The sequence below is a fragment of the Uloborus diversus genome, chromosome 7 (assembly GCF_026930045.1).
Source record: "Uloborus diversus isolate 005 chromosome 7, Udiv.v.3.1, whole genome shotgun sequence".
In the NCBI taxonomy this organism is placed as follows: domain Eukaryota; kingdom Metazoa; phylum Arthropoda; class Arachnida; order Araneae; family Uloboridae; genus Uloborus; species Uloborus diversus.
This window is the reverse complement of record NC_072737.1, coordinates 91,632,119-91,653,842: the sequence shown is the minus strand read 5'-3', so window position 1 is coordinate 91,653,842 and position 21,724 is coordinate 91,632,119. Positions and strand designations below refer to the sequence as shown.

At 34.2% G+C, this 21,724-nt stretch overlaps 1 protein-coding gene across 1 annotated transcript; it reads right to left on the bottom strand.

Moving 5' to 3' along the window:
- Positions 1-56: 56 nt before the first annotated feature.
- Positions 57-21,332, bottom strand: LOC129226592 (uncharacterized). The gene is made up of 5 exons (XM_054861216.1): positions 21,309-21,332; positions 15,509-15,591; positions 5,738-5,787; positions 4,095-4,263; positions 57-453 (listed from the first exon to the last, which is right to left on the bottom strand). Exons 2-5 carry the CDS (start codon positions 15,585-15,587, stop codon positions 260-262), a joined length of 492 nt encoding a protein of 163 aa, XP_054717191.1. The 5' UTR covers positions 15,588-15,591; positions 21,309-21,332; the 3' UTR covers positions 57-259.
- Between the last annotated feature and the right edge of the window lie 392 nt (positions 21,333-21,724).

Sequence of the window (21,724 nt, the reverse complement as noted above, 5' to 3'; positions counted from 1 at the left end):
GGTTTTGTCCACTCATTGGTATGATTTAAATTTATGACATTTTTTCAGTTGGGAAAAATACTTATCATTTAGATGTAGACTTTTTTTACCTGACATGTTTCCGCACATTAAAAACTTTGTTATTTGACCTTTGACCAACACTTTTAAAACTTAGGTTTTTATACAAATACTGTGTTCATACAGTAGGTTATGAACCTGAACACGTATATATTTGATTATCAGGATGGCATAAAATTTGTGTTATCAAAGCAAGTTATTTTCAGGGCAGAAAAGTCTTTCCCGTCAAGGGTAGCCTTCCAGCTGAACTGGGGGTAGCAGACGATCTTTTCCTCCGAATGGAACACACGCATGCGGTGTCCACAGCTACCCAGTGTGGTCTCCAGGCATCACCAGGGGTTCGTCCATACACTTGTACCCATGATTTCTTTGGCCGGCAGAAAGATTGTACTCCTTCTGGAAAAAAAAAAATATTCCGTTCTAGACAAAAGTTTCAATTTCTGCCCAAAAAATAGTATCAATGTAGCATGTGACCTAACTTTCTAGTTAGCTGTTGACACCACTAAAATGCTATATGCAGCATTACTGGTTTCAATGCTGCCACATCGATGAAACAAGTAACACTGTAAATTGCCCATTATACTACTACTTATTTCACAGGTTGTTATTTTTTTCACTAGTAGTTCATCGAGCATGCTAAACTTAATGTCAAGTGAATTTATTTTTATGTAATTGGGTAATTTAAATTCATAAAGTATGCATTTTGAGCTTAAAGAACATGCTCACGACCAAATGACCGGTTTGTCTGTGCTGATAAAACGTGGCAGTTTTGATAAAATTTGCTAATGCTTTTCCAAAACAGTTGTCTCAGTATCAGTAATAACACGTTGGATTTTCTTATTATCATATTAATAATAATTACTAATACTGATTGAAATGCATGGATCATTTGTAGAACAGTTATATATGTTAAAGTACTGTTGTATGCAAAAACTATTTTAATTAAAAAAAAAAAAAACTCTTAAGAAATTTAAAAAGATTTCAAAGTGTGACCAAATTATAAATATGGGACTTAATTGAGACAGAGTTCAGTATGTTTAAAAAATTCTACGGTCGCATCACTTTTGCAATTATGGACGTCTATATAGCGGCAGCATGGCTCAATATTTTTGTCAGGAACTTCCAACAACTTAGTTGAGTCTTTGTCACATCGAGTTGTTGCATTTATCCAAGCAAAAATAGGTCTGACATGATATTAGGAGGTATCCTAAGACTTTTGTGATAATTTATAATTCAAACGACCATATATGCAATATTTTCAGGGCCGATCCTAGCAGGTGTGCAGAGTGTGCGCCGCACAAGGGCGGCCAAAGCAAGGGGCGGCCGCAGGCCGCATCATATAGTTCTTATAATCAAGCAAAATTTCTCAAGAATTTCTCACAAGATAACTTATAATAAGTAGAATAAATATGTTGAATTTTACATGTTCAATTATCAAAGTAACTGCCGATTTCCCGACAGCATAGCATAGTTTAAGAAAAATAGAATGTTAGGGAACATGGTGTTGGTTCATTGTCCATTAATATCTACTCTTAAAACACATGCTTCATTTGGTTACAAAGTTTGTGACAGAACCGGTAATCAGGCATGGATACAGGGGAGAGGAAACGCCCCCTTCTGAAGCATGAAATGGTGCCGTCTAAAAGGAGCACTGAGGGCGGCCACTAATGTTTAACCCCCCCCCCCCCCCAAGCTTTTATAGACCTAAACAATGAAGACATATTTTATTTATTAAAAAAAGAAAAGCTATACTGATTAGATACTCTCGCAGACATTTCAAACAACAAACTATATGTAACAAACTCTGTGTTTAACAATCGTGGATGCGTGGAGAGAAAGTGGAAAATTGCGACTCCCTTGAGAGTAACATACATGAATGACGAACTACGACAGTTTTTCTGATTAAAATCTTGAATGAACTGCGCAGTTTCAGATCAGGTAGTAGGACAGGGCCCTTGCCCCGGGAAGCAAATTTAAATGTAGCTCCAAAACGAAGATCCAAAAGGATGCCATGATCTCCTTGACGAAACTAAAGAAGGCTTAAAATTGCGTTTCTATGACTTTACTTTCGGAAAATTTCGCTGGTTGAGCCATCGATCTTAAGGACCCAATTAAGTCTCTGATTCACCTCTTCCACCTTAAATTAATCAAACATAGCCTAAAAATGTTGGCTTCAAAAACCAAAACGTGTTTTCAGATGACAGCCCTTTTTATCATCAAACGTCATATAAAATTGCTTTGGCATTTTTCGAAATTTTTGCAGTGGAGGACACCGAAATCCATTCGCAAACATTACTACCAAAGACAGTCTCAATTAGCGTCTTTAGAGAAACCCCTAATTCCACCCGCTCTCACTTAACGTATTGAAAAAGAAACTAAAATTGCGTTTTTCAAACATCAGTTTCAAGAACTTTTGGGGAAAGACCCTGGATCCCCCTTCTCTCCAATGCAATCACTATACCTGAAAATTTCGTTTTTAGACGGTTCCGTGGAGCCACAGCTTCCTGCCTAAACTAGCCTGAAATCGACTTCAGTTTCAAAAACACAGTTCGGGAGGGCACACTGAACCCCCGCCCGCTCTTAGTCCCATCGTTATCAAACAATGCTAATACGATTTTGGGACTTATATTTCTAAAGAATTCCGGAGGAGAACTGCCAGGCTTATGTAACTTTTCACGGCGCTAGGGCATATCCATCAACCGTCGAGGTGAGGTGTACAAAAGTCTATAGTTATATTTTTCAGATATTAATGTTGAAAAATATCCGAAAGATCCGTAGAAGCTTCCCAATTTTGTTAACGTCACCAAAGATAATATAAAATTGCGAGTTTAGAAATATCCGCTTAAGAGCTCCAAAATCCTTCCTTCCCAAAAATAGCCTATAATGGATAACAATTTCGAAAAGTATTTTGGTTCGGAATATTTTAACGTTTCCCCTATTGTTTTCAAATCTACCCAAAAACGGGTTTTCGAAAAAATAGTGCCGAGAAATTACCAGCCGCCAGATCCCCTACGATCACCAAAGACGGCCTAAATTTGCGTTTTAAACTTATATTTCGAAATCTTTCGATTGGAGACGATTAAATCTCCCTCCCTCTTGCAACGTCAACAAAGGTAACCCAAAATTGTGGGTTTAAAATTTCAGTTTTGGAGATTTTTCGGGAAGAACGCCGATCCTTCCTAAGCTACAGTCTTAAAAAATAGCTTCAAACTGATTTCAATTTTGAAAGAATTTTAGGAAAGAACTGCAACATTACTTTCACCTAAAGTCTCGAAAAAGTTCCTAAAATTGCGATATTTGACGTCAATTTTGAAAATTTCTCCATGCACCTTGACTATACTCGACTCTTTTGTCATTGCAACCAAACACAACAAAAGATTAACTAAAAATATTTTTCATACGCCAATTTCGATAATTTTCTTGGAGCAATCCTCCTCCCCTGACACCTCCCCCCCCCCCCGCTTTTCCTTCCTCAGTCCCTGCTCTGATGTCACCGAAGAAAAACTATAAAATGCGAAAAGTAACGACGCATAAAAAACACAAATTCGCAGATGGTAATCTGTGAATTTGTGCTTTTTATACGTTGTTACTTTTCGTTTCCTTACAACAGCACAAAGGTATTTATTTATCTTACTATAAAATGCGTTTTTACGACTAGTAAATTTTGGTACCTATTACTTTCTTCAAAGACATAAATTGTACCTAGGGAGTTTCTTACAAAAAAAATTTCTTCCTTTTTATAAGATCATTCTTCTGTCCCCCTCCCCCTTGTTTTTAAATTCGAACTTGGCATAGAAATTTAAAGAAAGATTTATATAGACGTTAAAGATAAGTCAAAATATGCAAATTACTCTTGAGGGGGCGGCACATTAGGTCTTTGCACACGGGCGGCCGACTCCCTAGGATCGGCCCTGAATATTTTGTATACATTGCGTTCACTTTTGTCAAAAGCAAATTTTGAAAATAGTAATGTTCTGTTCACAAATGTCAAAACCATGAGATGTTACGAATTCAACATAATATTATTTAGCACCCACCTCCGATACCTCGGCAGGGTCTCCCTGATGTCCGGCACCTAGTCGCGAAGAGAAAAGCCTCCGGATGCACCTGAACTGTCTGGAGGTCGACGTTGACTGCTGACCGCGGCTGCTCAAAACCCTGCACAGAGTCACATGCATCCACAAGATCTAGTTCCGGACCACCCCACTGAAATAAAGCAATAAGAACACGGATTACTTAAAATTTTCCCATTGAATGAGATCGGCAAAATTAGACGTCCAAAAGTCCTCAACTACACAATTAGACATGTAAGGAGGGTTCAAAATAATGCTAAATACATAATTACAAATGTCCCAAAGGTAAAGTCACATAGAAAAGAAAAACGAGCGAGTATTAAAGAAGCGGATGCAATCGGATTTCGAAATGTGAAAAATTGGGATTGACACGAAGTAGCGTAAAAAATGGCCAAGATGCGTATATTTAATCTTATCTGTAGAATTCGATAAATATGCATGTTCTTGAGTTCAAAATCCATGACCAATTGTCAATTTCCATGATTTTTGAGCCTTTTTTTGCCGAAAATCCTGATTTTCCATGACCATTTTCGATCATAACCGAAATCCATGACTTTTCAGGTGCGTGGCAACCCTGTCATTGAAAACTTATGCTACCAATTTCCTATATCCATTGATGAGCCTTGGTAAGTTGTCGGAAACGAAATGTCGTAGAATTACATTGAATGGTGTGCTTACCTTACTATTATAATATTATGAATGATTTTGAAGTGATAGTGATTATTCAGTTTATACTTACCAAAGAGTATGTGTATAATACTTATAATAAGTACATACATTTTCTTTTACTTTATTTTTTACATTAGCGTACAAAAAAAAAAAAAAAAAATACAAATTTAAATTTTCTACTAAAAACTTTTTATTTTATCCTAAGTATACTTATGTACTTTGAAAAAAGAAATTTACAACAAAATGTGATTAATATATTGGTACTTAATGTAACTATCATATTGAATCATTTTTATTCACCAATTATTTAAATTTAAAGTAAGTAATGTAAATTCTAGGGAAAGGATGTCAGATGGCCACTACTGACTCATGCATGTGGCCACTACTGAAAATTTCAGATTCTGGAGTGGCCACTAATGGATAAAATTTGAAAAAATTGAAAAAAATTAAAAGTTTGGCATTTTTAGAAAATGGGACGATTAAGGATTAGTTGGGCTACAATACGCTCATTGAGCCAAAAAATTGGAATTAATATTGTATACCCACAGTTTAAAAAAGACACAAAATACTCTTAACTGTGGCCACTACTAGTGCGTTTATCTCACCAACCATTCTGGCACCTGTTTTACTACTGGCTAAACAGATCAGTAAGTCTAGCTGGGAGACCTACAACCCCATTTCAACTCCAATCCCCTCCCCCCTCCAATTTAACTTTTTTCGCCAAACATATTCATCTAATATAATCGTTTTTAATTAAGAGTATGATGTTTTATAGTTTAAACTCAAAACGTCAAATAAATATTGCAGAGAAATTTTGGGTAAAATTCATAATCGTAATCAAAAAGCATTATTTTGTCGCAGAAAAAAAAAATACTTCTAGCTTGTGCTGAAACGTTTTTAGTGCAACAGTCAATGATAAAATAATAGAATATCCTTACCGGCGCCTCTCCTTCAAAGGTGAAATCCTCAGCTTTGTCAAAGGAATCGGCTGAAAAGTGAAAAAAATTTAATTCATCAACAAAAGGAAAAACATCTACTAAATAATAATCGTTATTTTTATGGCACTAGCTGGAGATAGTTGTGTTTTTTTAATTTCAAATGTTGATTGATGCGTATTTCTTAGCGCTAAATGATCAGAAATGATCTTCCTTCCTCCGATTTTTCTGCAAAACGCAAGTTCCAAAATTGTAATAAATCGAAAAATTTACTTCAAACAGGATTTAAAACGTTCAATTCTTAGTTTATCCTCTCTTTGGCAGATAGTTTAAATAGCTGAAAGGTCTGAACAGGAAAAGTTCAAGGATTCATTGAACCTAAATAAAAAAAAAAAAATGTCATGAAATGAGCTTAGAGGCCTATTTTATTTGTATAAACTAATTTTAAGTGAATGAAATACGTCATGCTTCGGAAGCCAACCAGCAGAGCCGAATTCTGCTCCACGCTGCCCCTAGGCAGAAAAAAAAAAGAAAAGAAAAATTAATTTGAACTTTGACATTTTGAATTCAAATTATGTTTTTCGCAATCACGAGTGAGTGTGTGTGTGTGTGTGTGTGTATGTAGGCTTGTGTGTTTGTGTGTGTGGGGGGGGGGGTATGTGTGTCTGGGTAGTTCTGTGTATGTGTGGGTAGTTGTGCGTATGTGTAGGTGTGTGTGTGTATGTGTTTGTGTGTGTATGTGTAGGTGTTTGTGTGTGTAGGTGTATGTAGGGTGTGTGTGGGAGGGGGTATGTGTATGTGTGGGTAGTTGTGTGTATGTGTTTGTGTGTGTGTATGTGTCTATATGTATGCGTGTGTATAGGTGTATGTGTGTCTAGGTGTATGTGTAGGCAAGTAAGTGACGCAACCTGGAGATGGTTTTCGCTAGAGGAGCAGCATCGCGAGGCGGCCGGCCGGTCGACGGTGGTGCTGCAGAGGGAGGCGGAGGGAAAATAAAATCAGCGTAACGCCAAGGACAGTCAAATGAGAACAATAAGCAATCGTGATTGCTCAAAAAAACTGAGGTAATGTGTGCATTACATGAATTCCTTTTACGCCAATTTATTAAAAAAAAACGCCAAATTTTTCGCCAAGTTGGCAACAAAACTGGGCAGCCAAAAACAATGATTCCCCCCCCCCAAAGGTGTAAAAGACACCCTTAGGAACATCCGAATGCAACCAAAAGGAAAAATGCACAACTAGACCTCACTAGGAGTCTACGCACCAAATTTCAACTTCCTAGGACATACCGTTTTGAGTTATGCTAGATATATACGCATATACGTACATACATACTGACGTCACGAGAAAACTCGTTATAATTAACTCGGGGATCGTCAAAATGGATATTTCGGTGTCTGTACGTTCCTAGGCATATATTCACGTGTGGTCGGGTCGGGGGGAAAAAGTACTTCCTTTTTTTGTAAAAGGAAGTAAAAAGATGCAAAATTTCCGTGATTAAAAAAAAAAACGAGCTGATGTGTGCATCACATGACTTCCTTTTACTCCTATTTTAATGTCATTTTCCCATTATTGGCAATTTTAATGTGATTCAATAGCACCACCAATGGCCAAATTGGAACAAAATTAAAATTTTTTTTTTTAAATCGTCAAATTTATTACCAAGTTGGCGACAAAAACTTGGCGACCAAAAGACTGGCGATATATCGCCAAGTGTCTGCCAAATTATAACACCAATTAAGTATACATCGAAATTAAAATGATTTCACCACAAAAAGGGGCAAAAGACCTCTTTAGAAACACCCGAATGCAACCAAAAGTAGAGGTGCACAACTAGACCCCACTAGGAGTCTACGTACCAAATTTCAACTTTCTAGGACATACCGTTCTTGAGTTATGCGACATACATACCAACATACGCACATACATACATACGTACATACGGATGTCACGAGAAAAGTTGTAATTAACTCGGGGAATGTCAAAATGGATATTTCGGGTGTTTATACGTTCTGAAGCACTTATCCGCGTATGGTCGGGTCGAAAAAAAAACTCAACATTAATTCGGGGGTGAGCAAAATGGAAATTAAGGTCGAATTTTGAGTGAAACTTTTTTCGCGAATACAATGCTTCCCTTTTGTAAAAGGAAGTAAAAAACGCACAAAATAGTGTTCCCGAAATTTAAACTATCAAGCTTATGAAGAAATGATGGCACTTTATATTCAGGGATGCCCCAATGGGAGGTCAGGAAAATTTGAAGACAAAATTGCAACATTTAGATTCTTTTTTCTTTTTCAAAATTGTTTTTTAATGATGCTTAACGTTCCTTCCGATTAAGTGTTATTAATGTATGATATTCGTGCATGCTCGTATTTTACCATTCGGAAATTTGAGAATAGTTTTCATCTATGAATTAACGATTTAAATAATTTCCTCTGTGTTATCAAGGCTTCACTTGATACGCGTCATATCAGGCTCAGTCATTTCAATAAAAGTTGTAGTATGAAACCAATCAATCAAACAAAAAACCTGGTCAGACTCCAGCGACATCTGTTGGATTTTACGGCAACATTAACAATATAAACATCAGATAACTTTATTTTTAAAGTGAATATTCAAAATTGAGTTCAAGAGTGTTTGATTTAATTTTAAAGCGGATTTTTTTTCTTCTTCAAGAAAAATGTTTGAAAAGCTGTTTTAGGTTAAAAGTGAAAAAATATGTAACTATTTTTTCAAGAAATATTACGTTTCAAAACAAAATTACATGAGTATAATAAGCTAAGGAAGGTGTTTAACTAGTACTAATTAAATCAATATAAAATTCTGTTAATGAAAAAAATTTTGTGATAAACTATTCCATTTTTCGCATGAAGCATTTTCAAAGTCATTTGAGTGGTGTAACTACAAAGCTTCAATAAATATAAATATGAGTTAGCAATATTGAATATTGATCCTGTCTTATTTATTTTAATTTATACATTAAATAACAATTTCAAATGAGCGAAAAAGAAGTTTGCTGTTTGAAAACGTATGCGAGTAAAATGTTTTGGTTATGCTGTTTTTTTTTTGGGGGGGGGGGGGGAAGGACTAATTTCTGTTTTAAATTTATAAAAAAGTTCATTGAAAATTTTGTCCTGAATGATATTATGCGCAATATCATAAAAACAAACATAACATCTTACGCACGAATTCATACTGTTTTTTAAACATATGAACTATGATCAATAAATGTTTTTAGTTTCATTATGCAAGAATTAATTACATATGCTTCCTCAAGCACAACTGATAAATATATTTATGGAAACATTCAAAAAGCTTTTAGTATTTTTTTTTTACTTTAAAGTTGAAGTTAAAATCAGTTATTTTTTAAAGACATATTCTAAAATTGGTGAATAACTCAATTTGATATCTTTATTTTTGCACAATAATAACTAACAAAATGCACCAAAAATGCACAGAGATACAATTATTTTAAGAGAAAAATATGTAGAAAACATATCAAATAAAATTTTATCCATGCAACTGAGAGTAGTCATTATAGTAAAAATTATTGAAAAAATTAACATACGTGAAACATTTGGCGCGTTTAAAATTTTTTTTTTTCAAATTATATAATTTTCTAAATTAAACAGTATTAAAAAGCACCCACGCTACGGTAATCTAGTCGAAGATCAATTAAAGTGTAAAATAATTTGCCAAATAAATATATCAATTAAAAAACAATAAAAGTTCCATTGAAATGTTAGAAGAATAAACATTTGCGGCAACAATTTTAGCAATAGAAAAAGTTTTCGCCGTGTTTGCGCCGAGATAATTACCGCATGATTTTAATGCGAGTATTAAATGGCATAAAATATAATGTTGGCAAATTTTTGTCAAATTTTCTGACGCCAAAAGATTACATATATGTGCGTCACGATGCATTTCAAATCTGGGCGATTACTTTTCATTTTATTTGTTGTCTCCATATTTTTTTTTTTTTTTTTTTTTGGTTTCAATAAAATGAAGCTTTTTTTTATTGTCAAACATAGTTTGTTTAGCGGATCATTCTACATTTTACTGAAATGTCGTTACTTTTAAAGTCGTTTCGTGTCTCGTTTCATTTAATAGGAGGATTATGTAATAAAACTTTGAATGCCTTTCGATGATCTAATTTATTTATTTGTCGAAACAATATGCTATTTTGTCTTTTTCTTGGATTCTTAATCAAAACGAAGTAAAATAATTCGCCAAATAAAAAACGAGCTTAAAAGCTCGTTTACCTCGCTTATAACCTCTGAAATTTCTCGTTAAAATATTTCGCCAAATCAATTTAAGTTCTCCATCAGTGTGTGACATAATGAGCTGAATAAGTTAACCGAGTCATAAATAGAAATTGATAGTGTGTAATTTTTTGAAATTAGAAAAAGGAGCAATCATCACATGGTTATGACGATGCAAGCTTTACTTTTTAATTTTTGCCGACGATGATGTAAGTGTAATATTTTTCAGTTTTCGCCAAGGTAGGGAGAAAACTCACTAAGTCAAGCAACGTGCCTATAACGAAATAATATCCAAAGAGAAAATATGTATTGCACTCATACCGATAATGTGAAATAAAATGATTATTGTTAAAATCTTGCCGATTATGTCATTAAATACCTCTTTTAAATGTGCAGTAAAAGACAATATAATTTATAAACATCAAGGATTCCTTCCTAGAAGAGTAATGTTTAAACCGTTCTCGATATTAACTCACCTTAAATGTCTCAAAAATGTTAGACGTAATCCCAGGGCCCGACTAACTAAACGTGAGGCCCAAGGCTCACAATGCTTTGAAGGCGCCCTTGTATTCATCACTTTCAATCAAAGAGTTCTATAATAGGGTAGAGACTGAATCTGGCAACAGTTCCATGTTCCAGTAAGGGGAAAAATTAGAGAGGCAGAATACAAAACATTGTATTGAGTTCGAGTCGACTAAAAGATTTTTATTCTGCTTTTCGCCTTTGTTTATGTTTTTAAAATGGTGAAATCTTGTTCATTATGGTTGCACAAACTAAGCAACCGCACTCAATCAAAGTTTAAACATTTTTAGATGAGCAATTTAAAAAAAAACTTTATTCATGCTTGTGTTAGTGTTTACAAAAATGAATAATTTTGCATTTGATAAAAATATGTTTCAAACTATTATCGAACTCTATGATAACAGATGGCTAGTGAAATATGTGGAATTAACGTTTTTTTCGTGATGTGATTTAGTAAATCTGTCCGAAGTTTACTCAAAGGCAACACAGTATTCTTGTTGGATACAACATACAGAAGTAATAAATAGTGCAAATAAATTTGTTTCATGTTATTAAAATTAGAGGATCATCTTACAGACTGTTTGTTTTGTTAAAAATAAATGTGACATTGTAAATAAATAATGATGCATAAAAGTTTTATTTATTTTTTTCTTATGAAGCAGGGTTGAGTGATTTAAATCAGTTGATTTAAAAAAAAAAAAAATCATTGATTCTCAAAAATCATGATTTTTAAAGATAAAATTTTTAAAAGTTCAAAAGGCTGAGTTTGATGGACATGAAGTTCAGAGTATTTTTATTAGAAAAACAATGAACAAACAAACATTAGTTATAAGTACTCTTACTAAAAGAAACAAAAAAAAAAAAACAAAAAAAAATCATATTGTTATTAAATAAATTTAATTGAAACCCAAGAAAAATATATTTAAAAAAAATCATGGTAGCAATTAACATTAAAAAAGAAAGAATTCGCGAAATATTTTTTTTTAAAGACTTACAAATAGCATTATGCTGTAAAAGTTTCAGTTTCTTACTCAAATTTTAAGAGGGTGCTCAATTTAACATTAGTCGTAGCATGGAAAATGTCACAAATTTGGAAACATTTAATTTCCCCAGCTGTGTCTTTGTAAATATTTTTTTTTTTTTGCAATGTATATGCATATTACTTTTGTATATCATAATATGTAGCATTGTTTTTTCAGTTCAATGTAATTTTTAACGCCCCCCTCCCCATACTTACGATGTTTGGGGGAGGGAGTTGAGCACCCTCTTTCAGTTGAAATAAGAAGTCACAATTCTTCCGGTATATTACTATCCACAAATCTAAAAATATTGACGGGTGTCCTGTTACCTAGAAGAAACTTTTTTTTTTAACATGTATTTTTGAACCACCCTAGTTAAGCTATTTACTTATTCACTAAAAAATAAACATACAGTCCTCCTCAACTTACAGTAAGTCAAAACAGTGAAAAAAAAATATGCATGCGTTTTATAAGATAAGAATTCTGAAAAACAGTCTTCTTTTCAGTCTTTGATGAGTTTTATTAAAATATTTAAAATACAAGAAGCATATGGTTTCCTTTTTTCTTCGTGCATTTTATTTCAGGTGTTATTTTTCCAAAAAAAAAAAAGAAAATAATTCAATGTTCTGCGCTATTTTTATTCTCTCTCAGTTTATGTAATTCCATAATATTTCCTTTTTTTTTTCCTTAGAAAAAAGGAAGGTGTTATTTATTTTGATTGTAAAAAAATGTCTGGGAAATACACCCATATGGATATGGGACTTTATATTGTAGCAAGATTTTATCAAGCTCTGATGTGTAATTATTTTTTACTGATTTCTGAATTACTCAAACTTAGATTTTATGAATTTTTAACAATATATAGGAAAAGAATTAACTAATTTAACATCTAACTTGGGCATTTTAACTTGTTAATATCAAATACTATATTTAAATAAATTTAAATTTCAAAAATTCTATTTAAATCAAAAAAAAATCCGATTTAAATAACAAAATCCGAGTCTTTATATATATATTTTTAAAAATCCTGATTTTTATCAACCCTGTTATGAAGTAAGATCCAACAATTTAAACACTATTTTATAATCTGTTTAATAAAATATGTAGAGTTTTTTGTTGTTCTTGAGCATTGATTAAAAAGTTCCCGATTTATCTGTAGAAAATCACTGTATTCTGTCAGTGCATTATGTTTTTATACATCATTCATTAAAACTTTTTATACAGTTTAACCTCAAATTATTTGACAAAAATTCCCAACAGATTCCATCGTTATTTCCATTTGAAATTGCATTTGAGGAAAAATATCAGCAATTTGACGCAGTAAAAAACATTTATCGCCGCAGTACGTTTCATAACGAAACTACCGTTCTTGCCACTCTAATCTCTCTCAAACCGGTCTCCGTGCTTGGTCATGGCGGCCAATGGAAGCAGTATACGAGTCGTTCCTCTGCCCTATTATAGAACTTTTTGCTTTCAATCAAAGCGAAATAATGTTAAAATAATGTTTAACATTTATCCAAAAAAGGAATTTGATTATTTTCACAAAAATACATGATTTTTCATTGCGATTCATAAGTTTTTAAAAACATTTTGACCCCTACGGAAGAGGGGGCCCCAGGCCCAGGCCTAAGATGCCTGTGCGGTAATCAGGCCCTGCGTAATCCCAAAATAATGCAAATAGTATTTATTTAATTTAATTTAAAATAAGACATAAGCTTCAAGGATGAATCCGTATATTTTGCCAGAGGCGAAGCCAATGAGAAATAGTTGAATATTGAGTTGGGACCAGCTTTCTTGAAAAAGAAAAAAAAAATCCCCTGAAAAACAGAACTGATACGCCGTTCCGGCATCAATTCGCCCTGTACTACTCGTCGGTTAACCATATTAATGAAATTTTACGTTAAAGATAGAAAAAACCTCCCTTTTAACAGTAGAAATAATACGTTAACTAATGTAAACAAAGGATCGCCCGGTTATACTACAGCGCACTCTTGCGGGCAAGTCGGCGCCTTTGATCTTTTGAGAAATGACTGAGCCTGATAAGACGCGCATCGAGTGAAGCCTTGGTGTTATTACACGTTCACTCACCTAACGTTTCTTACCACTCCTCATTGCTCGATGGTATTTCACTCGTAAATTGTGATTGGATTGCGTTCCAAAGAATCCAAAGATTCTGCTTTTGAAAACTGCCCATTTGAAAAATGTATCATTTTTTAAAAACTTTTTGAAGACTTCTTCTTGTTCATCGGTTTTTAACTAAGAGCATGTTTTCTTCATTTAAAATCATTCAGCCTTTTCCGCTCGTCACTCATTTTCCTTTGCCGCCCAGACTTAATACTATTAACAGAAAAGTTTTTAAATATTAATAATGTAGAACGGAAAATACACGTCAATCACTGAAGAAACCATAATTGAATAAACTTCACTATGACACTAAAAATCTGAGTAAACTTCCAATGTCGTTGGAGCTTCTAGTCAAACGCAATGGCGCTTGCTTTTCTTCAATCGACACCGCTTTTCGTCTTCACCCTTTTTTTTTTACAATGCTTGAAAAATATTTTATTTTCAGAAGATGAGTGAAAGAAAACATTATTAAATTACAAGAAAAGTATGTCACTATGGAAAATGAAAGAATGCTACTTCAAGAGTAATAATTAAAAAAAAAAAAAAAACGAGCTGATGTGTGCATCACATAACTTCCTTTTACTCCAATTTTATTGTCGTTTTCCCATTATTGGCAATTTTAATGTGATTTAATAGTTTACTCTCTAAATATCACCACCAGTGGCCAAATTGAAATCATATTTTAAAAAAAGTGGCGAATTTGTCTCCAAGCTGGCGACAAAACTTGGCGACCAAAAGACTGGCGATATATCGCCAAGTGTCCGCCAAATTATAACACCAGTTGAGTATACATCGAAATTAACAATGATTTCTCCCTAAAAAGGGGCAAAAGACCCCTTTAGAAACACCCGAATGCAACCAAAAGGGAAGGTGCACAACTAGGCTCCACTAGAAGTCTACGTACCAAATTTCAACTTTCTAGGACATACCGTTTTTGAGTTATGCGGTATACATACACACATACATACATACGTACGTCACGAGAAAAGTCGTTGTAATTAAGTCGGGGAATGTCAAAATGGATAATTCGGGTGTTTATGTGTTCTTAGGCACTTATCCGCGTGTGGTCGGGTTGAAAAAAAACTCAACATTAATTCGGAGGTGAGCAAAATGGAAATTAAGGCCGAATTTTGAGTGAAATTTTTTTCGCGAATACAATACTTCCTTTTTTTTTGTAAAAGGAAGTAAAAAAGTAGTTAAAGTAAAATTTGCCGCCCCTGAAACTTTTGCCGCCCTAGGTAGCTGCCTACTCTGCCTATTGGGAATTTGGGCCCTGAAGCCAACATCTTCGAGCATATAAAACAGGGGTTCTCAAACTTTTTCGACTCGCGGCCCCCTTTGAAGATTTAGAATTTTCTCTGAGCACCTTAGCCCATCTCTTTTTGGTAAACAACTGATAAGTCATTGTTTTCAGGGGGTTTTCCCACACCTGCGCACAGTTCGTGCACATATGTGCAGCATAAGCAGTACACAAGCTGATCCTTTTCACAAATACTCTGGTGCTATATTATAAGAACAGAGGTTAATAGGGCGAACCAAGGTTCTATCGTACTACAATCTACTTTTCTAATATCAAATCTCGGGAAAAAATGAGAGCACACAGCGACATTTCTCTTTTTGAGTTCGTCAAGAAGATTCTAGTTAAATTTCAGGGACACATGTAGAAACAAAATTTATCGTAATATAAGATCAGTTGGGGTTTTGACATCCTTCTACAACAATAACTTTACTACTGTTGCCTAATAGTTAAAAGGCTTGTTTAAAACGCTTTGTCATCAGTTGGGCTTTTTGATGACGATGAACGAGGGTTTTGGTTATACTATATCATAAAATGGAGAAAAACTTACCGTTAACAGTTCGTGCGCACAATACAACCAACGATAACTGAATCGCAGGCAAAAGTCTGTAGCACACCATGGTTGCCATAATTCTGAAAAGAAAAGAGAACATGAAACTGGTGGATTTGGAAAGAAAATCCCTTTGGGCAGCAAATCTCCAAGCGGAATATGTGAAACAGAGAAATAAGCTTACAAAATTTGTGAGTGAAAAAAGTATTAAAATAATCTTATTAGAGCTGTGGAATCGCGATCACAAATTACTACATGAGGCAAACATTTTGTCCTTTCTCTGTTACACACACCTCTGATAATTATCATGATGATTTCACATCAGTCAAAGCGTCACAAAATAAATTGGTATCGTTCTTACTGCTATAAACTGTTATGGATCATTAGCTTTTATTGTCAGAGCGATAAAATGCATTTGCCTTAATTAATAGATTGTTGCTATGATCTGGGCATGATTAAGAAATTGGTGCGGGTCCTAGGAGCATCATTGGGGGGGGGGGGGGGCTAACATTTTTGTTTTATTAGTCTCATATAAATATCATTATTATTGTTTTGTTATAAATACAGAATCAGTTTCTTTTGTTAAGTTAATTTTGATTAATCGAGATTGCAATGGAAACGTTGATTCCTTTCTAAAGATAATATAGGTACGTAAGGTATTTTTTGCAATTAAAAACTTTCTTAATCCTACAGTTATTTTTAGAAGTTTTACTTGTTTAAGAAAATATTATGAGGGCTAAGGAATCTTAGGAAAATTTGAACTTTTATGGAAAAAAAAAAATATGAAACGTCTAGAATTTTGGCAGGAGTCTTATTTCTATAAAATTTTAATTTAGACTACAGGCCCTAATAGAAGTTTTTATGTTTGTATGAAAACTCCATAAAGTTTTAGAAAACATGTTTTATATACAGAATCGAATTTCTGTCACGAAATTTATACAGATGTACTTTTGCCAACACAATTTTAAAATTTAACTTCTCAAAAAAGTAGACAGTAAAATTCAAGAGGGGAAACTTTCGATTTTTGTCAGATGGTTACATTTATTTCATCACTGAAAAGAGAATTGCGGACAGGAGTACTGTTCATTCATTAAAATAAAAAATTAAAGGAAGTTCAGGCAAATATGTATTTGTTTTCGGTCAGGAAGAAATGTTTTCAACAGATTTTCTTTCACTTGCTAGACGTCAACAACAGTTTTTTTTTTTTTAAATCTTTTGCGACTTTCACAAATTTAAACATTCATGAAAAACAAAACAAATATTTTTTGCTGTCGCCTAACTAAAATGTACCACTTTTATAGCATTTTTGAAGCATCACAATAGAACGAGTCCAATAAAATTCGACTCTGAAGGAAATAAAATGAGCTGATGTGTGCATCACATGATTTCCTTTTACTCCTACTTTACTCTCAGTGGCCAAATTAAAACAAATTAAAAGAAAAAAAATTCCAAATTTGTCGCCAAGTTGGCGACAAAACTTGGCGACCAAAAGGCTAGCGATATATCGCCAAGTGTCCGCCAAATTATAACACCACTTGAGTTTACATCGAAATCACGGGATGCGGGAGCGTCCCGCCCCGCCAAGGAAACCAAACTTCAGCAGCCAACAGAAGCAAATCCACCGCCAAAGACGAAAGAAACTAAAAGCGACCAAGAACAAGATTACACGACAGAACAAGTTGGGGTTTTTGGGGTTTTTCACCCCTCTGTATCTCAGCCCCATGAAGACCTCAGGAGTTGATTTTTGGTACACTCAATCTCTAGTGGCCCCTGACGCCGTAAACCAAAATCCAATCCCCTGGACCATCAGGGGGAGGAGGTATTCAAGTTATAAAATCGCTGTTCAAAAAAGTTTTCGCTTTCTTTGACAGGGCTACAGCCCAGACGAAAAAAGAAATCAAGCTGAAATTTCGCACACACATTCCTTGTGCCCTACTGATGTGCCTTTTGTGCCATTTGACTCCCCTCCCCTTCCCCCCTCGTTTTTACCCCCCAAATTGTACCTTCCTGGAGTTATATCACAGCCCCCCGGGGAGCTACGGTAATGATTTTTTGTATACATATTCTTGGGGGGCCACTGAGTACATATACAAAAATTCAACAACCAGGGACATCATGGGCCGGAGTAATTGAAGTTTGAAAATCACTAATTTTCCCTAAATTCTTATGTACTTACTCTCAGCTCATAGGGTTTGTTTATCTCGGACTGCAATTGCAAGGTTAGAACAGATCTAACAGTTATTCCAAAGTTGTCTTAGGAAATGAAATTCAATCAGGACTAAAACATATCTAACAGTTGCAACTAGACGTTAAATCGCGGATAATCTCAAATTTGCCACAGCGCATGCGCGCAGACTTAGCTCATTGGGCTTTCTGTTTTCAGATTCTATGTTGTTTGTTTATACTTAAGCAGAGAAACAAACTAATGAATGAGATTAGAATGCTGTCCTCCTCCCCCTCCCCCAAAGTTTTGCCGATACGAAATTTCCTTCCCCCTGTTTTTCAGTTTTGATATATTTATGGAGGGAAGAAATTTTAAATGTCGTCGCGAAACTGGGGTTAAACCATTACAATATTTTACATGACAAATTATATGAAACTGTATGCATATGAATACGGCACAAATAACTTTTTAATTGAAAGTGAAAAATAGCACTTTTTTATTGGTTTGCTTATTTTCTAAATTAATGGATTTTTCCTAAACAACACATAATGAATTGAAAATATATGAAATACGTGTGTGGATATCCGTGCTTTGCAGTAATTTGTTAGCTGAAAAAATTTTTGCAATTAATTTAAGCAATAACTTTTAATGAGCTTAGTCCGCGCGCAACATGCGCATTCGCTATGGCAAATTTGGGATATCCGCGATTTGACATCGAGTAAAGTTGTATAGATCTTCTGACACATTCAAATTTAAAATATTTAATGACTTAGTTGTTTTTTTTTTTTCGCTTGGTGATAACATGCGTTATTTCGTTTTTTAAATGAACTTTTAAACAAAACTAGGTATTGAACAAGACAAAGACTTCTATCAAGAAAAAGATAAATCACCAAACAATTAAAATTATCCCATAAAACGTAATCCACGCTTTAAGAAAAAATGCAATTAAACAAAAAATGAACTGCTAGATTAAAATAGCCCTCAAGCTGTAAAACATTTAAAGAAACCTTCATGAAAATGTTGAATAATCTGTCAAATAAAGAAACTGTAATAGATTTTATTGCGAAGTTGTAAAATACTCGAAAACAATATAATTTAAAATATAGTATTTTATTATCCAAGAAGTTTTCCTTGCGACAGAGAGGATACAAGGATTGCAATAAAATTTAAACCGCCCAATTCTCGCAAAATGAACATAGAATCTTAACAGTCAGAAAATAACTTGACGTAAAATTAGGCTAGCCATTATTGTTCCTTAAAAACACAAAACAGCGTTGTTTCAATTGAAAATTTTCTGACTTGAAATTCTTAATTCTAAAAATACAGATAAAGTAATAATATCAATGCAAAAAGATGTGATATCTCATCAAAAACAACGCTGTTGTAAAAATTTCCCCGCCAAGAAAACCTTTAACTTTTCCGCACAAAAAAGAAAACCTGCATCATAAACCCAAAAACCCTCAGCCATAAAAAGTTATGATATCTAGTTTGCCCGCCAAGTATCTGCCAAACTATCATCCTCCCTCTTCTCCTTTTTCATCACAGCTACTTCCATCAGAACCTCCTCCCACTTTCAACTCCTCAGAAATATGGATAGATCTTTTAAATTGTTTATCTTGTTTGGCGGGAAGTTTTTCATAGTGAAGTGGTTGCTTGGGGAGCAAAAAACTTCCCACCAAACAAGATAAACAATTTAAAAGATCTATCCATATTTCTGAGGAGTTGAAGGTGGGAGGAGGTTCTAATGGAAGTAGCTGTGATGAAAAAGGAGGAGAGGGAGGATGATAGTTTGGCAGATACTTTGGCGGGCAAACTAGATATTATAACTTTTTATGGCTGAGGGTTTTTGGGTTTATGATGCAGGTTTTCTTTTTTGCGCGGAAAAGTTAAAGGTTTTCTTGGAGGGGAAATTTTTACAACAGGGTTGTTTTTGATGAGATTAAGAATGACTCCACCCCAAAAAGGGGCAAAAGACCCCTCTAGAAACACCCGAATGCAACCAAAAGAAGAGGTTCACAACTAGACCCCACTGGGAGTCTACGTACCAAATTTCAACTTTCTAGGACTTATCGTTCTTGAGTTATGCGACATACATACGTACATACATACGTCACGACAAAATTCGTTGTAATTAACTCGGGAATTATCATTATGGATATTTCGCGTGTCTATACGTTCTTAGGCACTTATCCACGTGTGGTCGAGTCGAAAAAAAAAAACTCAATATTCATTCGGGGGTGAGTAAAATGGAAATTAAGGTAGGTTTTTGAGTGAAATTTTTTTCGCGAATACAATACTTCCTTTTTTGTAAAAGGAAGTAAAAATATTTATGTGAATAAATAGTTCATTTATCTTCAATAAATTTGGGGGCTAAATGATCTAAGTGAAAAAAAAAGTCTATGAGTAAAAAAGTTGCCTCTGAAACAGATTAAGTGAAGAAAGCAAAAGGAAAATTCTATGACAAGAAACTGCAGTGAAAACAGATCGATAAAGGGAGGAAAAGAGCAAGTATGAATTTTAACTCTTATAAGGCAACTTTTGTCAATGAATGAGAGTTTAAATTTGTTTACTTGGATTAAGATTAGTTAGAGAAACGAAATTTATTTAAACCCTTAACTATTCAAAATATTTGATTCAAATTTTATCCCTAATCTACATTGGGCAGGGGGGAGCTGATTATCTATTATACTTTCGTCAATATTAGAAAGGTATTAACTAATCACAGATATTCAAATCGTCTGAAAAGGACACTACCGTTTATTTAACTTCATGAGAAGTATTTTTTTACTCCCTGCCAGAATTCACAAAATTACGTTGATTACAATTTGATGTTTCTAGTAAACGTCAATAATCAATTTTATAGTTTTAGCTACGATGAATTGAAATCGCAAAGCATTTCTTTAACTATGAAATTCAGCACCGAATGCCTTCCCTACATATTTTTTTCTTACTACCTGCCAGAACTGATGAAGTTACATTTTCAAAATTTATTATTTCTTATGAACGTCAATAATCCCTTTCATAGTTTTAGACACAATGCATTGCAATCACAACTCATTTCTTTAACTATGAAATTCAGCGCTATAGCGGTTTTCCCGTCTAATAATTTTTTTTATTACTGCCTGCCAAAACTCACGAAGTTACATTTTAAAAAAGTTTGTTACTCATGACGAACGTCAATAATCCCTTTTATAGTTTCACCCACAATACATAGAAGTCACAAAGCATTTCTTTTAATATGAAATTCGGAACTAGAGTGCCTTCTCTGACTTATAATTTTTCTCTTACTGCCTGCCAGAGTTCACGAAGTTATATTTTAAAAGTTTGTTATTTATGATTAACGTCAATTATCCCTTTTATAGTTTATGCCACAATACATAGAAATCGAGAAGCATTTCTTTGACTATGAAATTCAGGAATAGAGTGCCTTCCGGCCTTATAATTTTTTTTTCTTATTGCCTGCCAGAATTTATGAAGTTGCATTTTAAAAGTTTGTTATTTATGATGAAAAGCAATAATCTCTTTCATACTTATACCCACAATACATTCATGTCACAAACATTTCTTTTATTGAAATTGAGTACTAGGGAACCTTCCCTGCTGATTGACGAAGTGGAGGACGTGTAGCTCACTCACCTGGCTAGAGATGTGTCCGCTTTGCTTCCGTTTTGTCGATTGTCCATTTTTGGAACGCGCGCCGCGTTCTTTTAAGAGAGTGTGTAGACGCCGCCCACCCACTCTTCTCTCACTCGTCGCTCTATGCAGAGAAACCGAAACTCCCCTTACTGTCGGACGATGCGACAGGTGGATTTTTCCACTAGCTATTTTCTACTAGCGCATAACTACAGTTCTGGGCCGTTCTACCGTCACAGAATCTGTAATTTCACCAACATTTCCTCATAGATCTTAATATTTTAATTTCACAGGAGCAAGGATTTCTTTAAATTCTTTACATTTGAAACGAAGATATTCCTGACACAGTTGTGTTTTTATTAAATAACTAGAAAGTCACCCGCCAAGGTATGACGGGTGAAAATTGCTTCTACTCTTCT